The sequence below is a fragment of the Ipomoea nil genome, unplaced genomic scaffold (assembly GCF_001879475.1).
Source record: "Ipomoea nil cultivar Tokyo-kokei standard unplaced genomic scaffold, Asagao_1.1 scaffold2403, whole genome shotgun sequence".
Lineage (NCBI taxonomy): Eukaryota > Viridiplantae > Streptophyta > Magnoliopsida > Solanales > Convolvulaceae > Ipomoea > Ipomoea nil.
In genome coordinates this window covers 240,303-251,498 of record NW_017618831.1, presented here as the reverse complement: position 1 = coordinate 251,498, position 11,196 = coordinate 240,303, and the positions used below count along the sequence as shown (strand labels likewise).

At 33.7% G+C, this 11,196-nt stretch overlaps 1 protein-coding gene across 1 annotated transcript; it reads right to left on the bottom strand.

Moving 5' to 3' along the window:
- Positions 1-1,203: 1,203 nt before the first annotated feature.
- LOC109152380 (F-box protein At2g32560-like) lies at positions 1,204-4,653 on the bottom strand. Its single transcript, XM_019300030.1, has 5 exons — positions 3,240-4,653; positions 3,056-3,135; positions 2,672-2,850; positions 2,355-2,429; positions 1,204-1,692 (listed from the first exon to the last, which is right to left on the bottom strand). The coding sequence occupies exons 1-5, from the start codon at positions 3,918-3,920 to the stop codon at positions 1,505-1,507; spliced, it is 1,203 nt and encodes a 400-aa protein (XP_019155575.1). The 5' UTR covers positions 3,921-4,653; the 3' UTR covers positions 1,204-1,504.
- Positions 4,654-11,196: the final 6,543 nt, after the last annotated feature.

Genomic DNA, 11,196 nt, shown 5'->3' with positions numbered 1-11,196 from the left:
GAGGTATACATCGTTTGGGAAAGAGAATGGGAATAGCAAAGGAAAGGAAGTAAAGAATCCGGTTTCGAGTATCTTGTCAAAGTCTAATTACTTCAAGAAATTCAGCTTCAAGTATGGGGGAAATCGACGCGAGAATAGAAATCAAAACCAGGATAAGAATGAAAACCGGAATGGGAATGGGAATGGGAATGGGAATGGAGAGTCAAGGATTGTCCTTGTAAAACTGCAGCCACCAATGTGTTTGGGATATGGAGTCCAGAGTCATAGGAACATGCAGAGAAGTGAACTATCAACTTAAACCCTTCCTAATAGAATTTTTCTTTCCCCCCACTTTTGGTCCATTCATTTTTGTATCATGATTGCATATATATAGTAATTGGTTATCATATTTTCTACCATTAATCTATCAATTTTAAATTTCTTATTAATTGGTTATCATATTTTCTACCATTAATCTATCAATTTTGAATTTCTTATTACTATGTCATTTTGACAAGTTTTCCGATTAAATATCGTCTGATTCCCATTAGAATAGTTTATTCATATGATATTTGACTGAAAAGTTTGTCAAAAAATAATTAATTTAGGCCATTAGGAATAGTTTATTCATATAATATTTGATTGAAAAGTTTGTCAAAAAATAATTAATTTAGGTGATATTTAGTAAGAAAACTTATCAAAAAGAGTAAAAGTGGTAAGAAATTCAAAGTTAATAGAATAATATTAGAAAAATAATAATCAAGAGGTATAAGTGAAATGTCACAAATATTAAAGGGCTAAAAGAGAAAATTGTCCCTTATTGTCGCGAATCTTGATGGGAGCAATGAAGGCACTTGCCCCCTCCCTCATCCCAGCGCTTATATATAGGTCTGTTTGGTAAAATAGGTAACTTTTATTCAATTTTGATTTATTTCATCACTATTAACTGTTTGACTTGGTTAAAAAATCAATATAAGTGTTTGGTTAATCAGCTTTTTGTAACTCCAAAATGTTAAAATTTAAAAAGTTGCTCAAAGAACTTTTTCAATTAGTTTTTTGAGAAAAGAAATTATATCAAACAGTTATCAGCTAACAACTAATTTATCAAATATCTTTCTACCATCAGCTAATATTATCAACTAGTCATACCATCTAACCCAATCAGCTAACATTCATTTACCAAACAGGGACAATATGGTCCCTATATATATGTGTGTGTAAAGATTATTAAAATATTAACTAATTTGGTAAGAGGAAAGGTTCAAAAATCTATTGCTTCAAAGTCTCTACAAGAGGAACTGAAGGGAGCTAAGAACATCTACTGAACAAATTATGTATAAAGTGGAAACAATTAATGAGTAATAAATTGTTCAATAACCACTAAGATCTGTGGAGAAAGGCAACTTGTGGCATTGCCAAAACACCCTTCTGGCCTTCTTCTTCTTCATACTTCCTTCTGTTTTAGACCATTCAAAACTGTTCTGATCTGCCAAACTGCATAAACTCATTCTTTCTGCAAAATCATCTATTCCAACATATCAGCAGGCCAGTGCTGCCTCCACATAGAAATTTCGGCGTTGCTGTCAAGTTTGCGTATTCCTCCATAGAACCCATCGCCCTCGTTTCCTTCCTCCCGATGTTCTCCTCTGCTAATCATCTTTGTCCTCCACCGCGAACCAGGACTGTACTGGTTAAACTCCAGCACCACAGTGTCTGTACCAGAAAAAAAAAAGTTCAGTTCTTGAAAAACATAAAGGCATATCATAAAGGTTTCAGCTTTGAAATGATTTATGATTACCAAAAGGCCAAGCAAGAGGCAACAGAAGGAATGGGAAATAATATAAAAAAACGTGGATTGATTATTCATGGTACAAAAAAGCAGAATCATGCCAGCTCCACAGCTGAACAAAATAATTCAAAGTCTCTTTTCAGATTGGTTGGCCTTAAATGATCCACTCAGACAGCACTTATAGTAATGTTGGAGGATAACACAACAAGCTGAAAGCGATTTGTCTAGGGGACTGATCGTTGAGGCCAAGAAAACCCCCCCACACACAAAGTGATGGGGATCAAGAAGGGCCTACCTCCGATGATGATAAGTCTAGCTCGTCATAATTGAAAAACAGTTCGGGTTTCACCCATGATTTGCAATTTTAAATGCTAAAACGCCCTAATGCTAAGAAGTTGAGGTGATTTCGTGTGATTCCTATTACCCCAAACTATACTTTTCCCTAAGAACACGATTCCTAAGCATATATCTGTGTCTTCTCTTAATCTCTTGTGAGTTTGTATATAAGTTTCTAGCTTAGAACACTGAAAAGAGGTGTGAGGATTATGGGATCTCGAATGGCAGTTAAATCGGGTAACTGACTCACCACTTTCATGACAACGGCAGTAAATCTGGTTCCTATCGCACGTTTCCAAGTGGCCAACCACGCCATACCACCAGCCTGCAGGATTTTTCAGACATTAAAGTTGGATGACTAAGTAAAACACATATGTTTTTTGACCATATCCTCAATGAATCAAATCCTGTAAGGTTGTTTTTCAAGACAAATTAGGATAGTTTTGCCCTTTAAGGATAAAGAAATCAGGATAGAATATGCCCTTTAAGGTCTGTCACCAATGAACACACTTTTTTGAAATGAAAAAAAAAAAGAGATATTGAGGATGCATAGTATCAAGAACAAACCATAAGGGAATTCTTTGTTTCTCCTCCATTGGATCTCGATGTGATCTCCGGGTCGCAATTCATTCAAGCAAAGAGAGATATGAAGATAATGCGGAGAGGTGTCGATAGGGGGAGCTCTTAATCTATCCCAAGTCACGCCTTTCTCTATTGCAGCCGCCCTTCTTCCATGGGGCGGATATCTGCAAATACCAAAAGGAGGCAACCTTAGCTTCAATATCCCAATACTATCATTATTTTTGTTCACAAACAGGAATGAATTACCATTTACCATAACATAACTAAGATTCCATTTGATAAATAGACTATGCAATTGACTATAATGGTTAAACAAAGATGAGATAATCATTAGAATATGAGATTCAAGAAAAGATTTCCTTAATTTACCTGGCCTGGAAAGTGTCATTCCTAGGATCATAGCTAACATCAGCATCATAGCAAGACAACATAAACCCAACATGTCCATTCTACCAACAAAACAGACAAAAAAAAAACATGAATTTCTGCTAAAATCCATCACACCCCGCAAAACCATTCAAGCTGAAGAGTTCAAATTATGAAGGATTCAAACCTCGCGATTGAAGATCTGAGCAGGGAACCAAAACCTGCCAGATTCAAGAGCAAGATACCATGACATGAGTGAACCAAGAGGGGGAGAATTCCTCTTCCTATCACCCTGACTCGAATTCGATCTAGCTATTCCAGAAAGAGGCCACAGCAGTCTAGTGAGGTAACTCACTATGAAGCTCTGCTGCTTAGTTTGATCAAAGAAACTCGAATCGTCATTCGTAGCAGCAATATGCCATTGCCACTCCCTATGAGCAGCAGGGCCAATTACCCCACCCCATTTCTCCCTCAAGTGCCTCTCCCAAAGACTATCACTCAAGCACCTCTCCCTCAAGGAGCTGCAAACACTAGCCATGTTACACAGCCCCTTGGGCGGAAGCCTCTCGAGAATGCATTCCAGCACCAAATCAGGCAAATCAAGAACTGACATTTCAGATTCTTCCATCTCTGCCCCCTCTTCAGAAGAAGAACATGTCGTCTTCCTCCTTTGGAACATCCTCAAAGCAGAAAGAGCCTCCAAGAGGGCCTTCTTCTGACTCCTAACTGAGCTTAGAAATGAGAAATCTTTCCAGAACCAAAGTGGCAGCAATATGAACTCAGCAGCCCATGGCGGGAGTGGCTGGAGGGACAGAGATTTACACAGAAGAGTTATGAAGGTGAAGGAGGTTACCAAGAAGACAAGCATTATATTTGAAAAGGATTTGATTAATGAAAACCCACCAAAACAAATCAGTGGGCCTCCTCAATGTCTCCAAGCTAAAAATCTCTCTCTCTCTCTCTCTCTCTCTTTCTGTATAGATAAACTTAGGATTGAAGGAAAAGCATGGCCAAAAATGGATTTTGAGAAAGAACCCAAAAACGGGAAAAATTAGAGAAGGGAAAAACGAAAAAGAGCTGTTGTGGGCCTCTGAAACCTGGAAAAACCCCAAAGATTCAAGCTTGGGGATGAATCCAGACACAAAGACCCACAACCTTAATGCTCAATCTTTTCTACAATGTAAATGATTGAGTTCAACCAGAATCAGGTTAGTTGGGATATATATATCTACTCCAGCAAATATACAGAGAATGCCCTTTGGGTTATAGATAATACGTATCAATGGAGATATGTATATAGAGGGGTGAAGAAGAAGAATATTGGGTGGAGCTGGTTGTGGGGTCCTCCTATTTCCAAGATTCAATGGAGCAAACGTGCAAGTTTGGTTTAATCCGATGATAATTATTGATGTATGGGGTGGTAAGGTAGTTTTACAGTTATTAAGGTAAGGCCTTGGAGTTTGGTTTCTTGATTTGTGTGGATTTCATGGCGGGCTGAGCTATATCCTCCATAGCCACTGGCCAACTTGGAGAAAAGTCCGCCTTGCCAGTTGATGTTTACTGCTTGTCCTTCTGTTGGATGCGTCATAGAAATCAGTGATAATAATTGAGTTGGGAAGATGAACTCCCAAACCAAATGGTAAATAGTAAATTACAGGACCTACCAAATTGGTTAAATTGTTTGTTTGTTTGTTTTTTTGTTTTTTTTTTTTTTTTCTAAGTCATGAGGTGTCCTAACCAGGCCTTTAAATATAAATCTGTACCATATTCATTATCAACTGTATCGGCCCGACCCAATTAAGAGGCAAAGTGTTGCCAGATTGGTTTTTTCATACGAGAGACAACAATTATATTGCGGACCATGGTCCAAAAACGGCGTTGTTTCTTTAAGTAAAGAAACGACAGTCATTATAGCTTAATGGAACGCATATTTTTGGTATGGTAATTACCAAATGAAATTACAGTGTATTTAAACTAACATTGTCTCACGTATTATTTTTATATTATCAAATGAAACTGTAGTTGTGTTGAAATGAATTAATTTTTATATTATCAAATGATACTGTAGTTGTATACTGATTGCGGGTTTTGTTCGTCACTTAAAAAAAAAAATTATCGAAATAGATGATTGAGTGGGTAGAGTATAATTTTTGTATTAAAAAGTTACAATTCTATATTTGTAAAAAAAATAAATAAATGAAATGTTGTAATAGTAATATGAGTGTGGCTTAATCAATTAAACTTATAATATGATCGATTAATTTAAAAGTAATATATATATATATATGAAAAAAATTAATAATTTTAATCTCATTGTGCAGTTGTTATATTATAGACCGCGGTGCATAATCGATTATGCACCGCGGCCCATATACGGCGCCGTTTCTTTAAGTAAAGAAACGGCCCATCGTTAGAGTTAACGGAGTTCGTTTGTTTGGTGTATTAAACACCAACTGACACTACAGTATATCCAAACCGATACTGCAGTTATATCAAAATGATACTGTAGTTATAGTGAAATGAAACTGCAGTGTATATAAACTGAAACTGAATAACATTTCACATATTTGAGTGTATATTGTACAATGAAACTGCAATTATATCAAAATGATCATGTAGTTGTGTTTTAATAAAACTATAGTGTATATAAAATAAAATTAAATAACATTTTCACATATTTGAGTTTATAAATATCGAATGAAACTATAGTTATATCGAAATGAAACTGTAGTTGTGTTCAACTGAAACTGCAGTGTATACAAAATGACACTGAATAACAGAGTTACTTTTTGCAAAAGGGTGCGAAACGGCGGAAATAAACACTGTTAATTTTCATTTTAAAAAAAAAAAAAAAGAGTTTTTTGCACTTTTAGTCCCACGACTATAGTGACACTGGCAGAATTGATCCACGACTTTTGAACCTTGCAATTTTAGTCCACGACTATTGATTTTTTTGCAAAATGGTCCTTCCGGCCACTTTTCCGTCAAAATTTCACCGGAAAAAAAAAAATCTTCATTTTTAGCCGGGTTAAAATTGACATTTTACTTATCTCAAAAAATTAAAAGAAAAAAATTGATATTTGACTACATACAATATTACTGGGCTACATACTACTGCCGCAGGCGGCGGAGTTCCTGGAGCAGGCAGGCTGTCAGTAAGCGGCGGAGCGGCCGTGGCGTTCCCCGGGCTAGTTGGGTTATCCGGCAGCAGCATTGGAGTGGTACATGTACTCCGCTGCCTGGGGCAGTAGTATGTAGCCCAGTAATATTGTATGTAGTCAAATATCAATTTTTTTCTTTTAATTTTTTGAGATAAGTAAAATGTCAATTTTAACCCGACTAAAAATAGAGAATTTTTTTTTTCCGGTGAAATTTTGACGGAAAAGTGGCCGGAAGGACCATTTTTTGCAAAAAAATCAATAGTCGTGAACTAAAATTGCAAGGTTCAAAAGTCGTGGATCAATTCTGCCAATGCCACTATAGTCGTGGGACTAAAAGTGCAAAAAACTCAAAAAAAAGACGCGCGGTGCATAATCGATTATGCACCGCGGTGCATAATATAATTTGCCCTCATTGTGATCATGGTGTATATTTAACTTCTTCATTATTTAAGATGTAAATTTAATTATTGAATTATTATCAAAGTTACATGTTAAGAGACAAAGGCCAAATGCTATTTTTCCCAAATGTATATGAATACTTGTGGATTTGCTTAATAGTCCCATTACGTGAGTTATACATATTTGGTTTAAAAAATATATTGCAAGAAGTATTAATAAAAAAAATTTAAAATTAAGTTGGTTGACGTCTTGACGACAAGTTGACAATAAACAAATTATGATTATGATAAGTAAAATAGAGATAAACATACCATATAGGGGTATTGACAAGTTGAGCAACTCACAAGTCATTAATGGTAAATTCACTTAGAACTTGGCTGGACTTAAAGAGAATAAGTTAAAGACAATTTATAAACCATATATTCAAAGTCAATTCAATTAATAAATTAAAATTTGACTTGATTATATTCAACCATAATCGAGTTAGACTTAAAGTCCTTTTCAGTTTAATTTTTTTTTTTTTTTGGTCTTTTCAGTTTAAATTAACTGTAAAAATTTGTGCCCAATGCAAGATTTAATAGATGAACTAATCAACTAGCTAGTTATCTTGACCAAGATTTTATGGCACTGACTTTCCCAATTAGATACCTTAATACACATATAATGATTTATTTTTGTAAGACATATTACTTTTTAAGATTGAGATAATGTCTAAAAAATATATATATTTATATTCTTTTTAAAAAATTGGTCTATTACTTGTACTCTTTCTGTTCTATTTTGTTTGCCTGATTCGATTAACGAGGTTTGACTGGAAATTATATTTAATTCAATTTTTCATAATATTAAGTTTAATAGTAGTATATAAAATTTATATATTTAGAAACTACATTAAAAATATAATTAAATTTCAAAATAATTAAAAATTACTATAAAAAACAAAGAAGACAGTAAATTTAACTAATGAATACTAAATATGACATGTAAAATGAGACAGCTAGAGTATTTCTTTGGGTATTCTTGGTGATGTTATGTGTTGTGATCTTTTTTTTTTTTTTTTTTTTTTTTTTTTCTGCTGTACGGTACAAATTTTCTTTATTATCCTAATATTTACAATGGTATATTTAATTATATATATTATTAATCCTGCAGAGGTTAGTGAGGGTGGAAGTGGGCATGATGATTGATATGTAAAAGGAGGACCATTGATTTGAGACCATGATAAGGCCTTCGAAAGTTCATGTTTCCACTTTAGGAGACAAGGGTAAATGCCTTTCCTCAGAAACTGAGAATGTATTGTGAAGTTGTCAAAGCAACCTAGTGATCGAATATGCTCCTATACATATATTGCCTATATATATATGGACTTTTATGGTTTGCATACATTGAACTATGCCGACATTTTTTCCTGTATCCACTCTTAGCTATACTCGCATCACTTCAAAAAATTTAGAATGTAATTTAGTGATAAGTTATATTCGTAGTAAAAATTCGTATCTTATTGGTTTTATTGTTGTTGATCATATGAATAGATTGGTCAAAACAATTATATTCATTGTCTTAAAAATAAAATTAGATTAGATGACTAAGTATCCGCGTTATATGAATCATGCATGGTTAGCCTTCATTTATACAATCGATTGTTAATATTGATGGGAGACCCATTTGATGATTGATATAAAATGTGGAGACTCAAACTACAAATTATACTTTCTAATATTTACAAATATAATAAGAGAGAATAAAATTAAACCTTTAACGGGAACTCCAAAATATTAGTATAATTATTTGTTAAAATAAATGAATTGCTCATATTATTTTGATTTTAGTATTTTTTTATTATCTTTTTATTTTACCTTCTATTATGCCGCTTACTTTAATTGTTGATGTTGCTTTAATTGGTAAATGACCGTTAGCTGATAGCTGTTAGTTGTTAGCTGATTGAGTTAATTAGAGAGTATAACTAGTTGTCAACATTAACTGATTGTAGAAAAGTGTTTGATAAATTAGCTATTAGCTGAGTAGCTGTTTGGTATAATTTCTTTTCTTAAAAAGCTAATTGAAAAAGTTACTTTGAGTATCTTTTTGAATTTTAGCATTTTGAAGTACAAAAAGCTAATTAACCAAACATTTATATTGATTTTTAAACCAAGTCAAACAACTAATAGTGGTCAAATAAACTAAAATTGACCTATAGACCAACTATTTTATCAAACAGTACCTATATCTGTAATTAATTTCTACCATTTCAATCGTAGGAACTCATCTCTTTCAATGAATATTGAATTTCTCATCATTATTCACCTTCCGTTTTAAGTAATTTTATTCAATTACTTTTAGTTTTACACATATAAAAGAACAAACTCTAGATTTTTAAGTGATTCCTATCATTTTAGGCAGGCGAAATCATTTCTAATATTGTAAAAAACACTAAGCACCGGTGGGCACCTAACTCCCAACTAAAAAGGAAAATTAGAGATTGTCAAGCAATGAGACAAAGTCCAAGTAGAAAATTTAAAACCAAGTCCTAACAAGAAAAGTGAAAAAGTAAAACCTAGGTTTAACTTTTAATTTCAAAAATAAAAAAGACAAGTGGAAGAGTTAAAGTTAAAGTCCAAAAAGAAAAGTTGAAAACTCGTGGCAACTTGGATTATGGAGCTAATGAGCGAAGACTTAAGGCATCCTTAAAATAGTGATATGATTTTGAGGAGATTTTACCGTTGCGATTAGGAAAGAAAAATGAGTGAAAAGAAAAAAAAAAAAAAAAAAAAGAGAGAAAAAATAAAATAAAAAATTAAAAAAATCTTTAAAATCCCTTAAATAACCTAACAGCCCCAACCCTCTCTCCTCTAACACATCAACTTTTTCTTAAAATATGTACAAAATCCTCCTAATTGGGATGCCCTTAGCATCATCACCAATTGTCGATAGCATTTAGGTTTTCGTGTCTTCAACACCTATTGCTAGTAGATTAGCTAACTAGGGGAAGGGGACAAAGGGCAAGTCGTTGACTTTGTGACTTCTGATTTTGTGATTTGGTGTTGTGATTTTTTTTTTGGTGACTTTGATTTTTAATTTTATGTTGTGTGGTCGGTGCCAAATCGAATTTAGATTTATTTTACTCAAAAATCAAAATTATATAATTTTTGAGTTAAATAAACTATTTTTTTTTAAAGACTATATATTTAAGCCAATTAATTATATTGGACAACTGTCTAAAATGGTTGCAAGCAACTTCAAAACCATCTACAATATATGTAGTTAGAAATGTTTCCAAGCAACTTCAAGACTCCGTTGCATATTGGGAACTTATTTTGAATATTTCAAATGATGCATTTGGCATGCTACTATGCTAGCTATCTTATTTGTGTACGTATTGTTGCTGGCCCGCCAAACATCCTTGTCTCTATGAAATATATGCCATTCTCATAATCTCATTATAATAACTACATATTTCAACTGATACTAATCGATCCACATCAGACTATCAGAGAGTAGTTTAACTCATTCGTGATGCTATGAGTGTGTGGGTTATAAGTTTTACCTATAATATTGGGTTGTATAGTGTGAAATAAGTTATAGTCTAAACGCTAATGACTTAGTGGGAGCGGATATTCCATTGTAATAGAGTCACTAGCGAAACTTTTGAGTTTTTAAGTGCTTCTTTCCCCTCCTATGGAGTTTTTGAAAAATGTTTCATTTTTTAGAAATCATTTTCATTTCTAGTGTAATCGTTTGGTTTATTTTTCTACAAAATGAGCGAAATTGTATAATTCATATTATTATTTGTTTCTTTTTCTTTCTCTTTCCTCCCTACCCACACTTTTCTTTTTCTTCCTCGGACATCTTTCTCTCTCTCTCTTTGAGAAAACTTTCGTCGAGTGAGTAATCCAAATCGTTTGGCGGTGTTGTTTAGTAGCGATCTTCGATCGGCAGTTGTAGTTTTGGGCAGCGTTATTAATTCCGGTTGGAGTTCAAAGGTACGACGACTTCTGGTGGTGGCGTGGAAGTTTCCGGCTACAAATCCATATTCCGACAGTAGCAAGTTTCAGCAGGAGCTGACAGTTTCTGGTTCTTTCTAAGGGTAATGTCTGGCTCTGGGGAGGTGAGAGTATGATTAGTTGTAGCAAGTGGAGTTCAAAAAATGACTTCCTCATAATGTAAGATACTTTGGATGTTACTCAATTGAGATGAATGAGTGCTTTTTAGTATTTTGGTTTTGAGTTGTTCTCTTTTACTAATCAAAAAAGAGTATTATTTTGTTATTGCGTTACAAAATTGGTAAAGCTTTGATATAACTTAAACTCTTATTGAGTTGATAGAGTGTGACTTAGAGCATCCACATTAGTTGGGGAGATTTGGGAGATAATGTAAGAGTGATCAGGAAAGAGAATGTGGGAGGGGAGAGAAAAAAAAAAGAAAAAAATAACAAAACAAAAATTGAAAAAAATAAAAATAAAAAGACGCGTTACACAGACGCGTACATTCACATTTGTTATTATCTCCACCCAAGATAATTCATCTGACAATATCTTCCTAATATCCACTGATGTGGATGCTTTTATTTTGAACGTGGACAAAATA